The 20246-nt window shown below is 36.4% G+C and overlaps 1 protein-coding gene across 1 annotated transcript in view; it reads left to right on the plus strand.

Annotated features, from left to right (window-relative positions):
- Nucleotides 1–20246, plus strand: part of TNPO1 (transportin 1) — an 87711-nt gene that overhangs the window by 33020 nt on the left and 34445 nt on the right. The window contains exons 2-7 of the mRNA XM_090276372.1: nucleotides 2556–2669; nucleotides 5328–5403; nucleotides 9505–9654; nucleotides 12840–12946; nucleotides 16218–16351; nucleotides 19459–19540. Coding sequence (XP_090132498.1) covers nucleotides 2556–2669; nucleotides 5328–5403; nucleotides 9505–9654; nucleotides 12840–12946; nucleotides 16218–16351; nucleotides 19459–19540 — 663 coding nt within the window. The remainder of the gene's footprint in view (nucleotides 1–2555; nucleotides 2670–5327; nucleotides 5404–9504; nucleotides 9655–12839; nucleotides 12947–16217; nucleotides 16352–19458; nucleotides 19541–20246) is intronic.

The following is a 20246-nucleotide window of genomic DNA, read 5'->3' on the forward strand; positions in this document are numbered from 1 at the left end:
CAAAAAAATTAAAAAACAAAATAAAATAATGTGCAGGTGGAGATATGGGAAACATATTATTGGTGAGTGTGAATTGCATAACTGTTTTTGGAAAGTAATTAGTAATAACTGTTCAAAAATTTTTAGTACACATATTTTTGTTCTAATAATTCCACCGTGTTGGCCCTAATGTGTAGGGATATTAGTACAAGAATGTTTTTTGCTGTATTGTTCGTAGTGGCAAAAATAAATAAATAAATAAGTAAAAGCAACATGGAAGACAATCAGGAAATGATTGAACAAATTAAGTTTTATCAATGCTACAGACCAATGTGATCTATTAAAATGTGAGTTAAATCTGTGTGCATTGGGTTGGAATGATGGCTTTGCTATATTATTATGTGTTTAAAAATATATAGAATAATAACATGATTTTTTAAAATCTTTTATTTATTTATTTTTAGAGAAAGGGGAAGGGAGGGAGAAAGAAAGGGAGAGAAGTATCGATGTGTGCGAGAAACATTCATCGGTTGCCTCGCACGTCCCCAGCAGGGACCTCACCCGCAACCCACACATGTGCCATGACTGGGAATTGAACCAACGACTCTTGGGTTTGCAGGCCAGCACTCAATCCACTGACCCACACCAACCAGGGCATAGTATGTTCTTTAAAAAAACTACAACTCTATGTGTGTTTGAAAATAGAGAAAGGTATGAAAGGATTTTCAAGTTTTTTGAAGTAAAAAAGAAGAAAAGAGGGAAGGGGAGAGCTCTATAATGATAGAAATGATAAAGATAACTTTGTGATGGGTTGATGACAGAGTGTGTACAAGAGGAACTTCGGTACAGGTAATGATCTATGTCTTGATGTGGGCATTGGTTGCACAGGTGTATCCACTTTATAAAAATCTATCTAATTGTATGCCTATGATGCAGGTTTGTGTATATATTATGCCAAGTGAAAGTTTATTAAAATTATGGCACAGCAGTACAGTGAAATGCTATGTTTTTTTAAAATACTTTAAACATTTACTGAATAAAGTTGAAGAAACAGGACAATCCCATTATTATAAAATATAATGTACATATAAACACACAAAATAAAGACTGGAATAGAAACACTACAGTGTTGTTAATAGATATTATGCCCAGATGATCCTTTTTTTTGTTTGTTTTAAATAAGGACAGTTTGGGGGGGATTGAGTCATTTAGGAAGTTTGTAGGAGGTGGTGAGCAAAGCTGGATTTCAGGGGATTAAGCAGAAAATAAGGGTGAGGAAGAAGAGAGGAAAAGGTTAAAAGAAAAGGAAAAGAAAGAAAAACAATGCTAATGAGAAAGGTGCAGAAGGTCAGGTAATTTTTTTTAACCCCTACCGAGAAGGTACTTCTAACTAGGAAGGGACTAATTTCAGCTGTCAAACCATCAGGTTAGTGATAGGGCCACGTGAAAAATCCTCTCCTTCAGTAGACTCAATTTGATTTTTACAGATAATTCATGCTTTGTAGTTAAGTTTTGTTTTTGTTTGAACATTTAATTTTAATGGAACTGTTGTTGATGTAATGTTTTGATTGATTATAGCAGATGCAACTTGTAGTAGCTGAAGAAACCTGTATTCTCCGAATTTTTGCTACTTATAATAACTGGCTCAGATCTTTTTGTCCCATAGCTGCCGCATGGGGCAAATAATACCTCCCCAGTGAGAGGATCAAAATGAATAAATGTACATGAAAACACCTTAATAAAATTAAACACTATCAATTGTATATTTCAGTATTTTTGTTTTTCCTTCAGCCCTAAACCCTTAGATGTAAAGAGTGGTTATTTCATATGGAATTTATTTCACATAATGAGTTCAAAAGTTGAAGTTTAGGAAAGTGCATTTTTAAAATCAAGTTCTGCAAATGTAAATGCAACATTTAGTGTTAATCGAGATATGGGGTGTAATTGAAATGCATTTTTTATATTTTAGACCAAATATTAGTATTTAGTGATGATATACCGAATTGCAGTGTAAACGTTTTAATTCTTCTAAGTATTGTTGAGGTATCAGGGGAATTATCAGGCTTTTTTTCCCTTATTTCAATCATCCTTCATTTTTCACCATGTTAACTTAAAATGCCTAATAACCGAAATTAGATCTCCACAGGTGTTTCGTAGGGGTGAGGGGTGATAAGGATTTGACTTTTAATTAGCCCTTAAATCGGTAATAATCTGGACGGAACTCGAGTTCGATTGGGTTGGAGAAAACTGCGTGGCATTAGGACCCAGGGGGTTCCCGTGAGCGGATCTAGGGGCCAGATTGCAAATTCGCGGTGACTCAGTCTGGTCGGCTCCTTGCGCTCGGCGGCCGCGGCGGCAGGAGCAGCAGACATTGGCGGCTGTGCCGCAAGGATCAGTTCCCCGGGTTTCGTGGTCCGAGACTTCCTTCGGGGCGTCCAGAAAGGTCCGAGGCGTCTGGGGAGAGCAGGGGCCGTTCGGACGGGGAGAAAGAGGTTACTTGGCGCGGGGAGCCCTCGGGCCTGTGCATGGGGAGTAACATTTGCTCCCTCTCTTCCTGTGTCTGGCTTTATTTGCAGCAAACCAAAATGGAGTATGAGTGGAAACCTGACGAGCAAGGGCTTCAGCAAATCCTGCAGCTGCTGAAGGAGTCCCAGTCTCCAGACACCACCATCCAGAGAACCGTGCAACAAGTATCCTTTCCGAGGCTTCGCCGCCGCCCGCGCAGCTCGCCCCGCGCGGGCCCGCTCCGCCGGCGGGATGGCTACCGCTACCCCTCCCCCTCCTCCCGCTCCCCGGATCCCTCCGCCCTCCGTCCTCCTGCGGGGAGAGGCCCGCCCACCCCCAGCCGCCGCTCCTGCCCGTAGCCTCGCGCACGCGGCCCTTGTGCTCCGTCCCGGGCGCCGCCGCTGTCGGCTTCCGGCCCGCGGGAGGCGGGGGCTTGGGGTCGCCTCCCGTGATCGCGACATGTGCACCCATCAGGCAGCCACGTCCCTGTCGCTCACCTCTGACCTGCCAAGGGGGTGGGGAGCAACGCGGGCGGGATGGCCCGGGTGCAGACCCCCGGCACCCCGGCCCACACAATACTCGCGGCGCGGTGGGGCCTGCGGGCTGAGCGAGAGAGCGGCTGTGTGTGCGGCCGGGCTCGTCCGCGCAGCGTCCGGCCGGAGCTGGGGTGGAGCTGGCGCGGGGTTTGAACTGCTTTCGTGTTGGGCCTGGGGTTACTTCCAGGCCTTTGCCCTAAAAGGGTTGGCGACCTAGAATTGGGGGGTTTCAAACCTCATCCTTGGACTGCTCGTGGTAATACCTGTTGCAGGCTCTCTGGCTCCCAAATTAGATTTTTTTTTTTAATCTTTGGCTCAAAGCTGTTCAATTTATACAAGCTTTTACGGACTTCGCCGATGTAGCGGTCCTATTGATACGGTTTTAAGAGAAGAAGCAAAACCTGCTGTGGGTGCTTTCTGTAGTGCCCTAAACTGTGGACAACGGGTGAATTCTTGGAGCCAATAAAGGGAACATTCACTCACCTGACCATAAATAACCTTTTTATCCCTGTTATTTAAGACCGAAGAAGTTATTCTCAAAAAAACGAAAAAGAAAAAACTTAATGCTGCTATTTTTTGCAGAAAAAGCCTCTTGATTTTTATTGTTAGTAAGCAAAATTGTTTAGTAGGAATTTGGTAAGTCAGCTCTTTCCGTGTAGTTTGCGTCTACAGTATTTACATTTTAAATACAGTAAAGGTGAAGTTATATGTATGTATATACATATATACAATCACATGAAAAGAAAGCACCGGTAAGTTTCCAAGAAGTACTGCATTGCCTTAACTTAAAATCTTGAGTAGATGAATAAGTACTTAGTTTCTTAGTTAATATGCTGCTCATTTAAAAATGGAGGTCTGCTTGAAATTTGTATAAAGCCATTTCTTTTGAATACTGTTAATACCAAGGAAAGAATAGTTTTGGGGTGTATTGGAGCTTGTATCCTAAGTCCTATTATGGCTTGGATCCTAATCTGTGTTGTCATAGCTCTGGGAATGATAGAAGTTGATGTTTAATGACTATTAAGTTAGACAAGCCCAAAGCCACGTTGCAGTTTCTAATACAGCACTGAATATCAAAATTTCTTGTTTTTGTATTTATTAAATACTTTTTATATGCCTGTGTTCAGGCTAATAATCAAATTTAAAGTTTTTTCTGTGTGCCTGGAGCATTGCATACCCTCTACTTAAGGGGCAAGTTAAATTTCAGTAGGTAAAAGCGATCAGTTTTTAAAACCTGCACTATATATTTTCAGAGTGCCTAAGGATCTTGTTTTTTGTGGTCTCTTTAGGAAGGAATGTATTAGTGTTTTTGTATAGGCTTGAGAATTTTTTGAAAGATCATTTTAATAGTATCAATAGATAGTACCAGTTGTGAGAAAGTAAACCTTGTCAGGAAATATTTATGAAAAATTTATTAGTCTATCAGCATGCTATTAGTCTCGGCCATTCACTAAAAAAAAATCACTGGATTTTTCTTGGTCAAAGGAAGTAATCACACCTTGGAATTTTTGTAAGTAAAATGATTTTGCTAGTTAATTCACATTCTGACCACTGAACATTGAGGATATTCTAGTATGTAATAAATAGATAATACAGGGTACCTGTGTTTGCGTCATGGGTTTAATTTGAAAAAGGGGGGGGGCATTGAGTGAAAACATTTGAATATTTCTGTCTATTAAAACACAATTAGAGATGTTACTAAAAGCATATTAGAGGTTAAGAGAGCATGAAGAAAGATAAAACAGTATTATGTCACTGTTGCCTGCCAACAGTAAAATCCCTGCAAATTTGTGTCACTAGACGTGTTAGATCTTGGGGGTGGTAGACAATTGTAAAATTATTGCAGTGTAGTGATTTCATAATACTGACTTTATGTTAAAGTTGGATATGTAGGCTTGTGTATAAATTACATTTTATCTTAATGTTTGAAATCTAAAGAACAAGCAAGTAATAAAAGCACTTTTTGAGTTAAAAATCTTTCTGGTTAGGGTTTTTAAAGTTGGAGTCAAAGAAATTCTGTTTTGAAAAATATTTTTGCAATTGTGAGCATGCTGAAAGTGGAATTTGGCTTATGTTGTAATGGGTATAAATGAAATAAAATAAGTATAATATTTCAGCCAAAAAAAGCACCTGAGAGTTTTAACACAACTACTAATGTGTTCTTGGGATAGCGTATTGATCGTTTTAATAAGATGGGGGGGGAGGGATAAACTTACCACAAAAAGGAATTCTTGATTTTACATTAAAAATGCTTAATTTTTTCCTAAGATTACATTAAGACGTTTCCTTAACTACTGTTTGTTCTAGAAACTGGAACAACTCAATCAATATCCAGATTTTAACAACTACCTAATCTTTGTTCTGACAAAATTAAAATCTGAAGGTAAGTAGGGGCTATATTAATAACTAAGTACTTTAAGGCCTGTTAAAATATACTGGGAAGTATTCCTTTCAAAGGATTTCATTTTGTAATAACCACCTGCTTTACAGATGTGGAATGACCAGACTTAAGTTACTACCACTCTTAAGCATTTAGACGCTTATTAATAAGCATTCAGTTATTGGTTGTCTTTATAATAAATTCCCTGATTCTTGCAAATGAAAAGTGTGTTGCAAAGTCTACTTTGGAGTTTTGCTTCAATCTTTGTATAAGAATGTCATAAAGAATTCCTTTTAATACACAGAATGAATGCAGAATCTACCAGTTGACTGAATATATGGGTGTTCATAGAAAAGAATTGACAGTTGATATAACCAAAATGAAAAGTCACTTATAATCCCATTACCCAGAGATAGTAATTGTTCATCTCTTGATTAAGTCTACCCTTTCTACCCTTTTGTATGGCTATACACTATTTTTAAATTTAACAATAAAATGGGAACATTTTATTTATAGATAGTGGTAGCTTTTTTAAAACTTAAAACATTATACATTAAACTTTTTTCATTATTCTTGTACAAGTTTTAAATTTAAATTACTTCTATGATAGCTTAAAGCCTGAAAACTTGTATGGTTTTTAAGTGACAATCATTTAATTTTTTTTCAAATACACTTCTTGCCAAGCAGTATGTAGGCTCAGGGGCAGTAGAATCTCTGCCCTCAGGGAGCTTACATTGTAGTGAAAGGTGTTCATGGAGTTCTTTGAGTTTGAGTATTTCCTCCTTGGAACATTATCAGATATAGAAGGCGCTCGGATATTTATTGAGCAACTGACTGGCCTATAAATGAAGTGTTACAGTATCCTTTAGGACTAGTGTTTCAGAAGCCATAGTTGGTTAGTGAAAACATTGCACTTGGAGTTAGGAAATAAGTCTCTGACACTCATTTCACCTTTTTTTTCAGCTCTAAAATGCCTGTGTTTAGACTACCAGACCATCTGTAAGGTTTGAGCTCCAAGCTCTAGTTGGTTAATGGCATTAATGTGTAGTAAAATCTCACTAATAACTGTATTCAGATTTTGATAGCCCATACAGAGCAGAGTGACTTACTTTGAATTTTTTTCAAATAATTTTCTAGTTAATTGTAGGGGTTTTAATTTGTGATGGAGGGATGTAATAGAATCTTTAAAACTTTCTAAATCTATGTTTTAAGAAACTAGAAATTCCATCAGCATATCGTTAAATTCAGCCATTAATATTTTTAGTTTGATAAGTATACTTATGATAACATTGTCTCTTAGTACAGAAAGTTTATTTTCCCTACATACTACAGTAGTTTGTAATTAAATCAGTGCTATTTGGTTTTAAAAGAACTTATTTAGTAAATGAATTTTTCTAAGCTGTAATTGTTTTACTTGAAAAATTTAAACTTCACCAGCTGTCTACTCTGTCATGTCCTCATCCTAAATTCCAAATATTAATATGGTTAGAATACAGTCTTTCTTAAACTTTTCTTGAGGTATAAAGGTACACCAGAAGTATTTGAAAAGGCAGACAAATGTATTGAAATAGCAAGAGAGGTTGGTTTAACTGCCTTCAAAAATACCTCTTAGGTGCAAAGCCACAAAATTTTGGAAAGGATTTTATTCAGATTTTCCTGACACTGACGAAAATGTATTTCTTCTGTTTATTAGTCATTGTTTCTCAAAGGACATGGTGGGAGCTTTACGTTGTATAGCACTTGATATTTCTTGGGTTTTCTTATTTATTTTGGACAAGTTAATTATATCTAGTTTTCTACTAAAATGTTATGACCATCATATTAAAGAAGCATAAGTAGCATCTTAAAATGAAGATGCTTATTTAGTAATCTTTTTACCATTCCTTATGTATATTTGTTTACACTGAATCATGAGTGAAATTTTAAATCTGGAAGAGACCTCAGAAATGAGCTCATCTAATTCTCTCATTTTACAGATGAGCAAATTGAAACCCAATAAAGTAAAGTCTTCCTTTTTTTACAAAAAAAAAAGTGGTGCCCTGGCTGGTGTTGCTCTGTTGGTTGGAGCAACAGCATCCCAACACCAACAGGTTGCGGGTTTGATTCCTGGTCATGGCACACACCTAGGTTGCAGATTTGATCACTTGGTTGGGGTGCGTACTGGAGGGGATCAAATGATGTTCTGTGTCTCTCAGATCCTTAGTGAGGATTTTTTTATTTTTATTTTTTTATTTTATTTTTTTTACAGAAAGTGGTTACTTTGTGGCTCTTTTAAATGGATTTTAGACAGGATATTTTTATTTTAATTAAAATGAATATTTTATTTTATTTTTATTTTTTTAAAGATTTCTTTATCTTTAGAAGGGAAGGGAAGGGAGGGAGAAAGGAAAAGTGAGAAATATTGATGTGCAAGAGAAACATCAATGAGTTGCCTCTCACAGGCCCCAACTGAGGACCTGGCACAAACCCAGGCATGTGCCCTGACTGGGAATCAAACCAGCAACCTTTTAGTTCACAGACCTGCACTCAGTCCACTGAGCCACAACAGCCAGGGCTAAAATGAATATTTTAATATAAAATATTTTAAAATAATTTCACTGTTATTTATTGAAACTCTTCATCTTGTAACCTTTATTGTAAAAACAACAGTATTTCTTATAAACAAATACACGTCATTTAAAATAAAATTATATGACTGAATTAATGGGCCAACTTAAGGCAAAAATGTTTATTGATTGAGGAAGTTAAATATCTGGGTATTTATTATATGGCAGTTTTAAACTTTGAAGAGAAGTTACAAGTGTTTTTGTTTCATTTTAATCTACTCATTGAAATGGGTTGTAATTGAAACTGGAAAGAAGTTTTTAAATGGTAACAAAACCTCTTTGGCTGTTTTGCTGCGATGGCCTGAATAGGGTTTATTTGCAAAGAAACTTTACTATCTTTTTGCCTCTCTGTGTGTCTCACCATTGATGATTTCAGTGCCAGTCAGACTTGAGGGGCATACTAATTAGGACAAGCTAGGAGTATTTTATTTTTTAATAAAGTATGTGATAGCATATTCTGTTTAGCACACCAGCTCTTCATGTCTTCTAGCCCTTTGCGGAGGGTGAAACTACAGTGCATCACGTGTGGGGTCTGGAGCCAAACTCTGGAGGTTGATATTTTGGCTTCCCCACTTAGTAGCTTTGTGGAACTTTGGCAAAGGCCTCAGTTTCTTGACTTGTGCAGTGGGAATAATTTCCGTCTCATGAGGTTGTGAGGATTAAATGCAAACTACTTGGAAAGCATTTAGCAGTGTTTAGTATCTGATAAACATGCAGCAGATGTAAACTATTAATATTATGGATGGTGATGCCAGTTGGAAGTGCATCAGTTGTATTCTACAGGTATTAAAATTGTTCTTGGATTTAACTTTTTTAAAGTAAATTCTGTTTTTAAAATACTCCTGGGAAATTTAAACTTGTTTTACCCTTTTTGTTTTTTTAGCTCAGAGGCAAGTGAAAAACATGATATAAATGAACAGCAATTATTTGTATGTGAAGGTGATCCCATATATTCTTTGTCCATTTAATTTCTTAAGGGGATATATTTAGTGACTAATGCTTTCAGATCTGTAATTTGATGTTTATATCAGGTTTTAATAAAGCTTGAGTACAGTGGCCATATATAAACTAAATTAACTCTTAAACTGAATCAGTGGTTCTCAACCCAGCGCAATTAATTCCTCTCCCCTCCCTGCTCCATTTTCCCCCAAATTTGACATTATCTGGAAACATTTTGGTTGTCACAACTTGGAGAGGTGATGTTGGCTGGCATCTGTGGCCATTGGTACTGCTAACCATTGCACAGTGCACAGGGCAGTACTCTCACCCCAGAGATTACTGGCGCAAAATGCCAATCATGCCAAGGTTGAGAAACCCTGAACTATAAATCATGGAACTAATCTTTTGAAATCATTTGATATATTTTTCCTGGTTATAGCAAAATAATTGGAATGCAGCAATCAATTTTTGAATATAAATATTTTTAACGTTACTGTTCATGGTACATTCTGAAATGAAAACTACTTTAAAACTCAATACTATCGTTATTTTACTACAGATGAACCCACTAGATCATTGAGTGGCCTCATTTTGAAGAATAATGTTAAAGCACATTTTCAGAACTTCCCAAATGGTGTAACCGACTTTATTAAAAGCGAATGTTTAAATAATATTGGTGACTCCTCTCCTTTGATTAGAGCCACTGTGGGTAAGTTATAATTTTATAATTTTGCTTATATTGTTTGCAACTGGGTTTTTTGATATGAGTTTTTGTCATCCATTTCAAGTTGAATTGTGATGGGATGGAATTTTTTATTGCTACTCAAATGCTTTTGATTTAATGTTTATGATTACAATAAAAGCTCAGTTATCCTTTGAGACGAGGAATGGGGCCTTAAACAATAATATTGATTGAGGGCCACTGCCTTTTCTTTGAGTTCCTTTTTACCACCCGTCTTCCTATGTAATACATGGGGTATGATTTTCAGTTTCATCTTCTTTTACATGGGAAGAAAAACTTCTTGGTAAAACAGCTGAAATACAGGGCCTTAGATTTTTACTATTTTTCCCTCGTTTTTAACATTTGACTTGTCTACATTAATTATAGCAGGTTCTTAATGTGGCATTATTATAACATTGATGAGATGCCATAGGAACCCTCTTTTGTTTATGTAATTAGCCTGTGGTAAATTGGTTTTGGTATGTTATTTCGCTTAGTCACGGTACCTATCAGTGACATTGAGGAGTTCATATACAGCAGTCTTTGAGCCTTCAGAGTGTTCAGCTTGTTTTCAGTGAAAGAATGACTTTACCATTTTAAATAATATTGAGTTAAAATGCTTAATTATAGGAACTGGTATAAATAGGTTTGGAAGCAAACACAGCTAACTGTTGGTAAGTACACGCATCACCTGGTAGAAGCAGAAATAGGCAGGTGTGCTCTACTAATGGGCAGCATTCAGTATGCCATGGGGCTTAAGCAGTTAATTTTACAAGGATCTTGAATTTCTGTTAATCTGGCAGGTTGGCTAGACGGAAGTCTGTTAACCTTCAAAAGGAGTCAGTTATTTTCATTAAAAGTTCTTTAGTATATTTTGTTTCATGGTGGGTTTGAAAAGTACCCAGTTCATCTCTTAAAAAGCAGAGGCTCTGTGACTCCCCTCTAAATATTCATGTATTAAACACTGCCATATTAACACTGATTTTAAATGGGATGGGTAGAGGGCATTTGTAATTTTAGAAAAGGGGCTCTGTAAGTTTTCTGGTGAACCATCATGTAACCTCCTAATGCGCTACCAACTCTTGACACTGCTAAAAAGTGTATGCTAGCCTTTTTTAAGTGTTTTAACCTTAACAGTACATTTTGGGAATCTTGTCAAGGAAGAACCACATTTCAGTGGCTGTGTGGTAATTTATATTAGATGAATGTAGGTTGGTTTGTAATTTTATTTCAGTGAACATCCTTTTCTGTGTTATTGCACTTGTAGGAAATTTTCTCTAGAATTAATTCATAGAAGTGGCTTTACTAAGTCAAAGTGTGTTGTTTAAACATTTAAAATGTTAATTGGTATTGCCAAGCACACCAGTTTTCAATCCCACCTTTTTTTTGTACACAAAATATAATTTTTCACTTTTTGCAACTCTGTTAGGCATTAGAAGACTTTTCAGGAGTGAATGAGATTATATGGAGCCAGATAAATTTGAATTTGTTAGTCTATCAACATTCTTTTAATGCTCTCTCAGCAAAAGTAATGGGTGTCAGCAGCCTATTAGTTACCAGGGTGTTACTTATGTTTATTTTTTATCATCACTTGTTTTAAGACAGTGGTCCTCAACCTTTTTGGCACCACAGACCAGTTTCCTGGAAGATGGGGGTGGGGGTTGTCAGGCAGGAGGCAGAGCTCAGGTGAGCTTTGTTGGCCCCACTGTGGGGGCAGGGGATGTGGAGCTCAGGTGAGCTTTGCTTGTGCCAGGTTCCTAACAGGCCACGGACGAGATAGGACCAAGATATTGGTCTGCGGCCCAGGGGTTGGGGCCCCGTGTTTTAAGATATGGTTGGTTTCCGTTAAGCAGATCCAGAGCTTTCTCTTTCCCTAAATTCTTTTATATTTTAACTTTGGGAAAGAATAATTGGCCAGAGAAACAGATCTGTTATTAGTTTTTGCTGCTTTTTAAAATCTTACTAGAAGACTATTTTATTGTAAGGGTGCTATTTTAAAAGTACTATCCATACATTAACCCTTACCATATAATTTAATTTTTTTTAGCAAAGAGTAAATATTGGCCAACAACTTTACATTTTTTGGCTCTTTACCATAGAGATCAACCTTCTCAAAACTAATGATGGAAAATTCAGAGAATTTATACACAAACAGTGGTGTTTGCTATTTAATAATACTCATTAAGCATTTACTATATACCAAGCATTTTGTGTGCACTTTACACTGAATTCTCAAAATAACAAAGAAAGCACTTTTTAAAAAAATTTTTACTGATCAGTATTTTGAAGCTTAAGGTACATATAATTTGCCTATCAGGTTATATATACTCTTAATAATGATACTAAAAGGTCTATAATTTCCAAGTATATTTGTTACTAATACTAAATTTACTAAGAGAAAATTATTAACATAAAATTTTTGTGTTATTACTGCATTTGTATTAACACAAAATTTTGTTTTGCATTTTTGTGTAATTATCACAACTAAGCTGCAGTACAGTTGAGATAATTAGTGTGAGTGACATAGTCAGCATGTGCCACTTGGTTCTCCAAGAACACCTTGACAGTGATTCATCCTTAGTCCCGTAAGTGGGAAACTTTGTAGGAGTGTGTCCAAACTAGAGGGATTGTTGCAAAGAGAGTGCCACAGCATGTAGGATTGTTCTCCATTAATGTTTATCTACTTTCTCTATATACCTCGGTCCCTCCATGGCTGAGATCCTGGGTTAGGTTAGGGAGCTGTTCTTAGCTTCTTGATGTATTTTTATTTGAACCTAACAGACTTTTATATTCATCACCCAGCAATAAATGATACTCATTTTCATATATTTTTCTTTCTAATCATTTCTGGTAATTTCTGTAAAATAGGAGTGATTTTAATTAGTGAAACTATTGGTATATTTTTGAAACAGCATATTGTAGTCTTTGGTACAGATGATTATTAAAAATTTAAAAAGGGGGTAAAGTGTTAAAAAACAAGATTAGAAACATCTGATTTGTGCTGTGGTGTTATGGGGGTCCTTGATGAATATTATTGTTTTGGAAGTCTTGGGCTGATTGGGGACATGTAGGTAAGTATGTATGGTTTTGCACATGTTTGTGTGCAGCTGTTCACATGGCAATATCTAACAAAGTGCATTAAGATTTCCTAAAGGTACGTGTTTTCTTTCAAGGTATTTTGATTACAACCATAGCCTCCAAGGGAGAATTGCAGAATTGGCCTGACCTCTTACCAAAACTCTGTAGCTTATTGGATTCTGAAGATTATAACACTTGTGAGGTAAAAGTATTTGCCTTGTTATATAATTTTTCTTGCCGTATTGTATGTTAGTAACCTTTGAGAGTTTTTCTTTGAAAATATTTCAAAATTTAAAAGCCCAAAGTTACCTTTTTTGTTTTAAATTAATGATCTTTTGTCTTAACTGTTCACAGAAGACTTAAGTTTTAAAACCTCTTTACTATATTTTCTACAAAGAAATATCTTCTACTTTTGTATTTGAAAACTTTTCTTGGGTGTGTGTATATATGTAATAAACAGAGCTGTTGTCAAGCTTAATCAGTTGATATGGTATTTTTAAGATAGACTTAAAATTTACCAAATTGCCAGACCATGAGTATTTTCTCAGCTTCTCTAAATTGGTTTTGTGCCCCTTATTGTGTGATCTCTAGTCTACCATTAATCACACATTAATGGTAATCTCTCATCATTTGCCACTTACAAATCAGTGGCAATCTTCCTGTTTGGGGAAGTGAAGGAGTCTCGATTTCTTTTATCATTTCTCCTTGTTGATGAGTACTTTAAGCATCTCTTTAATTATCTGGGCTTCCAGTTTGGGCAGAGATCTGTTTTAAGTGGACACCATTTTAGGAGTTTTGCATAAGGCAGTGACTTCTCTTCTCAAAAAAGAGAAAGGCTTGGAGGCAGGGCAGGCGCAGAAATGACCTAATGTTAAGAAACCAGGTGTCTTCTGATGTGACAGTTTGTTGCCAGACCTGACTTGAGGAAGGAGGAGACTAGGGAGAAGGACAGTTAGCAAAGGAACGTTTAGAAAAGACTAAAGAAAAAAAAAAAAAAAAAACATTCTCATATATATATAAATATGTTTTCCCTTAATGCCTTATAAATACACTGATATAATTACAGAAAAATTAAAATAATATTTAGCTATCAGGCCACAGGTGATTAAAATTTAGTGCTTTGGTTAACAGTAAAAGCATGAAGGGAGATAAAATTTTATGCAAGCACTTTACAAAAATAAAAAAAATTTTAAGCTGCTATTGTCATAAAACTATGTAGGAATTACTATGTAAGTCATTTAAAGAGACAGTATTCTTAAATTAACTGTACTGTGGAGACTTAAGTTCCAAGGTGCTGCTGCTGAAATTTAAAGCAGTTAAGTATGTAAATAGATGAGCTAACAGGTTATATACAGTGTACAAAAGCTCTAAATTGGCCCATTGGTGTAAAAAAAAAAAAGGCTATAGAGAAATGGTAGCCAATTTGAATTGCCTGACCTTTTAACATATTTTGTCATCATTACCCAGTGAATGATTTACATATAAGTAATATTTTAACTATATTTAGACCTCTTTTTTTTTTTTTTTTTTTTTTTTGCTTAGCTGGATTTTGTTTTTATTTTTTAGATTTAGTTGTTGATAGTTGTGAGTTTGTTGTCATTTTAGTGTTCATAGTTTTGGTCTTCTTTTTCTTAAATAAGTCCCTTTGACGTTTCATATAGTAATGGCTTGATGATGATGAACTCCTTTAGCTTTATTATCTGGGAAGCACTTCATCTGCTCTTCCATTTCAAATGATAACTTTCCTGGATAGAGTTATCCTGGTTTCAGGTTGCCTTTCATCACATTGAATACTGCTTGCCAGTCCCTTCCTGCCTGCAAAGTGTTCTCTGAGGAATCAGCTGATAGTCCTATAGGCACCCCCCTGTAGGTAACTCTGCCTCTCTCTTGCTGCCCCCAGGACTCTGTCTTTATCTTTCACCTTTGGCATCTCAGTCATGATGTGTCCTGGTGTGGTCCCCTCTGGGTCCAGGTAGCCCGGGACCCTCCGTGCTTCCCGGACCTGTATGTACATCTCCTTCACAAAATTTGGGAAGTTTTCCTCATTTTTTTAAATTTTTGCTTCCTCATTCTGCACTGGTTGACTGTTTTTTTCTTCTTTTATGTTCCAAATCATTGATTTGAACCCCGGTTTCCTTTCCTTCACCATTGGTTTTGTGTGGATTTTCCTTCGTTTCACTTAGTGTAGCCTTCAGGTCTTCTCTTATGTGTTTGCTGTACTCAAGCATATCTGTCAAGCCTGTGAGCATCTTTATCACCAGTGTTTTGAATTCTGCATCTGTTAGGTTGTCTATCTCCTCATCTGTGAAGTTGGCTACCTCCTTGTTGCTTAGTTCTCCTACTGGAACTTTCATCTTGATCCGTTTCCCCTTTTGGGCCATACTTCTCTGTCTCCTCATTCTGACAGGCTCCTGTGTTTGTTTGCCTCCACGTCCCAGGTAGAGCTGTCACTCCTACTACATTGTAAGGGGCGGAGCCTTAGGGATTTGTCAGTACAGGGCAACCTGTTTCACCACGTTGTGGCGCTGTATGTGGGGGAGGGGTCCCAGAGGGAACTGTGCTGCCTGCCCAGCACTGGCCCCTTTTCCAGGCACCTCCCACTTCCGCACCAGACTGGCGCCCCTCTAGCTGCTGCCCTGGCCGTCCTTCCCAGACTGGGTGGGTCTGTGGATGTACTAGGACTGTGGGGGCCCTTTAAACAAGCGGACTCTGTTGAGAGACCTGCAGTTTCTTCTTCCGCGCTAACCCCCAGTGGTCTGCATAGTCAGAAGCAATGAGGCTTGATTTGCCCTGGTGCTGGGACCGTGAGCTGCTAGGTCCAGTGAGGAGCTGGGAATGCTCCCCAGGTGTCCCTCCTGACTTTAAAACGTGTTAACTGCGCTTTCTGCCGGCCTGCCGCTGCCACCACACTGCGTCTTCTCTGTCCTGGCTTCGCCTGTCTGGATGAGTATTTCTTCTTTATATCTTTGTTTGCTGGGCTTCCATGCAGTTTGATTTTCTGGAACTTATGGTTGTTTCTAGTTTTGAGGTAGTTGTATTCCTTCTTAGTTGTGGAGGGAGGAGACGCAGCATGTCTGTCTATGCCTCCGGCCAAGACTTCTTTTTCTGCTTCAAAAAGAGATGTGATACGTTGGTTGAATACATTTATATGTAAATACAGAGTTTTACAAACTTATATTTAAAAGAGAAAAATTAATGTTGACATAAAATTGGCAAGACTGTTTCAGAAGTTAGGTTTTTGAATTATATATTACAGCCCCTGCCAACCAAAATATCTTCTCATTATAAGGTACTTAATGCTAAAATAAAAATGTATCACTATATTTAAACAGATTTTAAGTAACTCATAGATTTTATAAGGAAGCATTTTACGTGGGCTGAGAACATTAATTCATACAAATTAGTCACTATTCTTCAATCTGCTTTTTAAATAGCTTCATTTTTAGTTTTGATCATTTAAATGTGTTTTACAGGGAGCGTTTGGTGCCCTTCAGAAGATATGTGAAGATTCTGCTGAGATTTTAGATAGTGATGTTTTAGATCGTCCTCTCAACATCATGATTCCAAAATTTTTACAGTTCTTCAAGCACAGTAGTCCAAAAATAAGGTATCTATATAGTCAATATTAAATTAATTTATAAACTGATATAAATCTGACCACTTTCTTATTTTTGCATTACCTAATATTTTTGTGACTAGTAAAATATATAAGATATTCCACAAAGGTGAATTTTGATAACTGAAATTCCTTTGAAAACAAAGCCTGTGAAATGTTGACTTTTTCTGGTGGAATTGTCATTGAATGTGATACTTCTTTATCTTCTACATGTTTAAGTATGTTTGTAATAGTTAACGTCATGCTTTTAAGGTCCTTTGTGAAAGGCTAAAACTCAGTATTTGTTTAATTTTTTAATCTTGCCAAGTACAAATACATTCATTTGTACTTGTGTACTAAAAGTCCTTCCAGTATGACACCTAAATTATTAAGCAATTTTAGTTTAAGGAACTTACATCTACTTATAAAAAACATTTTAATCCTAAAGGTGGAAGCATTTTTGAGTACACTCTGAAATCACATCCCTAGTAGGCCTGGTTGGCTAGTCCTGAAGTTAACCTGGTTTGATTTATTTTGTTCCTCTATATTCCTAGTTTCTTGAACACTGCCTAGCATATATTTTTGAAATATTATATTTGGAATATTAAATTAGTTTTTGTTGTTTTTTTTTTAATATATATTTTATGTATTTATTTTTAGAGAGAGGGGAAGAGAGGAAGAGAAATATCGATGTGTGGTTGCCTCACGCACACCCCTAACTGGGGACCTGGTCTGCAACCCAGGCATGTGCTTTGACTAGAAATTGAACCGGCGACCCTGTGGTTCGTAGGCCAGCATTCGATTCACTGAGCCACGGCAGCCTTTGATTATTTTATTTTCAGTTGTCCTGTCACGCTATAATTAGCATGATGCCTTTATTATATTGTTGAAGTGTGAGAGGCTCTGTAACTTCAAGTTTTTCAGCCTGCTATACTTTATTCCCTCCCGTTAGGTATATTTTTTTAACTTATAGTATTTCTGTGGAAAGGTCATTGTTCTTTCTTCTGATTGTCATTTGACTTTTGGTTTTTTACAGTTGTCAGTGTTTGATGCTTTTATGTAGAATAATTAAATAGATTACTTTGTAAAGTAGAAATTATGTAGTTCCTGGAGGTTTTAAGGGTATCCAACTGAATGAATGTTAGTTTATAGGCTGTACCTGTTAGTTAGATGCCCATTGGGACTTACTTCAAGATTCCAATCTGTGTTTTCCCTCTCACAGTCACTGTTGAACTGAGAAGGTAGAATGAGGCAAACAAATACAGATTTATTCACCACGTGACTAAGCAATTTAAAAATCAGCCATTTTATTTTTTAATTATACTAGAGGTACACAAATTGGGTTATTGTTTCTTAGCTTATGACACATTCTCATCATTTTCCACTTCCATTCAGTCGTAACCTATTATTTATTTATGGTTTTTTAAAGATTTTATTTATTTGTTCTTGAGAGAGGGGCTGGGAGCGAGAAAGAAAAGGAGAGAAACATCAATGTGTGGTTGCCTCTCGTGCGTTCCCACTGGGGACCTGGCCCACAGCCCAAGCATGTGGCATGACAGAGAATCAAACCGCGACCCTTTGGTTTGCAGGCCAGTGCTCAATCCACTGAGCCACATGAGCCAGGGCTATTAGATAGTTTCAATCACTCAAATCCACCACTCATAATAAAAGCAAAGACCTTGAAAACAACCTATATCTAATCCCAAATTTATCCTTTTCTTGGAATTTTTAAAAAATAATTTTATTGATCTTTGTTTTTAACTTTATAAAAAGTATTATACTGAATTTAATCTTTGACTTCTTAAATTTATTATGTTTCTAAGATTCATCCATATTGTGTCACTCTAGGTCATTTGTTTTGACTACTGTATATTTTTCCTTTGCATGACAATTACGCAATTTATTAATCTCTCCCAGCCTACCGCTCCAGTGGCCTTCAGGTGGCTTCCAGGTTTTTGCTATTGCGGGTAGTGCTGTTGAAAACATTCGATGCTTGTCTCCTCTTGTCTGTTTGCAAGAGTTTCTCTTAGGAAGACAAAACCTTGAGAAGGAATATATAAAGACACAGGGCATGTCAATGAATAACTCAAATAACACCAAACTTTTTCAAAATGATTGACTCAGTTATACTCTTTATTAATAAAGCAAAGGATTTCCTGGGTACGCATATTCAGCTTTTAGTATTGTTACACATTTTAATTTTTGCCAATCAAATAGATATAAAATGTTATTTCATTATGGTCTTGATAGTTTACTTCTCTGTCATTAATCACATTGAGCATCTTGTCATGTTTGTTGGCTGTACAGGTTGACTTTCTCTTCTGTTTTCTGTCTTTTTTCTGTTGAGTTATTAGAAGAGGAGACACATAGGACAGATAATAATTGATAACTAATATAATTCCATGATAAATACTGTGGAAAATGAGAATAAGGGGTTAGTGATTCAGAAGTATTTTATATAGAAGGTTTTCTGTAAAGGTAACATTTGTGCAGACTCTGAACAAAGTCAAATAGACTTTGCGAGATCAAGGTAAAGATCAGGGAATAACAAGTACAAAGGCACTGGAGTTAGGAACAGGACTTTTCGAGGAACTGAAGAAAAATTTTTTGTAGCACAGTAGGAAATGAAGTTTGGGAGTAGCCATGTTGTAGAGTAATGTCTAGACTGGTAGTCAGTAAACTGACCCATAGGACCAAATCCAGCTGTGGCTGTGACCTGTGAGCTAAGAATGATTTTAGGTTGTGCCATTAAGAACTGCTGTGGAATTGAATGGGGTGTGTCAGAACACATAGACTGTAGACTGTTCCCTGGTTTTAGCTTCAAAAGGAATTCATACTCTTTATTTTCTGTAAGTAAATAAAATAAATTCCCATTATGCCTCCATTCAACCTCCCATTCTTCAGAGGTATCCACTATTAAAAATGTGCATGTGTCCTTTCAGACACTTCACTTTCATAGACGCAATAATAGATTGCTCTGCAACCTGTGTTTTTCACTTAATATAGTATTCATATTCTTTCTGTGTTATTACATAGAGATATTGAACTCATTGTGTGTGTGTGTGGCTGTGCATACGCCATAATATTTTTATGGAGGAATGTTTAAATTTTGTTTCTAGATCTCATGCTGTTGCTTGTGTCAATCAGTTTATCATCAGTAGGACTCAAGCTCTGATGTTGCACATTGATTCTTTCATTGAGGTAAGATTTATTGCCCTTCCCCTTTGTTTTTGAGAAGGTTAGAAAATGTTCATTGCATGTAGGTTTATAACTGGATTTTTTCACTTGTATCATGATAATAAACATTGACTATGGTGTGTTTAATATCTTTAGTATAAAAATTTCTCCTTCGATATACTTTTCAATTGTATATGGAAATTAAATCTCCCAAGTCATTTGCAATATTTGAAACAACGGTGAGACTGAATAAACTTAACTTGATAAAGAATCTTAAAGCACAGACTAAAAGGACAGTACAGTAATTCTTCACTTTACTTAAAAAAAATAAAATATAATGAAACCAGGTTCACCATACACAATTGATACACACAAGACTCAAATTCCTGCATCTCATCAGTGTTCTAATGAAGTGATGTTATTCGAGGACCTGCTGTATTTCTGGTTTTCTGTTGGTTTCTAGTTATGAAATTAGAGGTATTGGGAAAAAACTGGCTCTTAAATTAAGCATTTCTAAAGACACTTAACTTTTTTATGAAAGCAGAAAGATGAGAGCATAATTTTCTTGTTGTGAACCCTAACAATAGAATTCCTTTTCAGAACTTGATAGTAGCAGTTATGAAAGAATTTTTTAAGTTCCTTAACCATTTAACTTTTATTTTCATCCAATAAAATTAAGTAGTCTACTTCTTTTCAGCTCTTCTTTTAAATTTTTGTTTTATTTTGGAGA

The sequence above is a fragment of the Furipterus horrens genome, unplaced genomic scaffold, assembly GCF_987537825.1.
Source record: "Furipterus horrens unplaced genomic scaffold, mFurHor1.1.pri manual_scaffold_5, whole genome shotgun sequence".
In the NCBI taxonomy this organism is placed as follows: Eukaryota; Metazoa; Chordata; class Mammalia; order Chiroptera; family Furipteridae; genus Furipterus; species Furipterus horrens.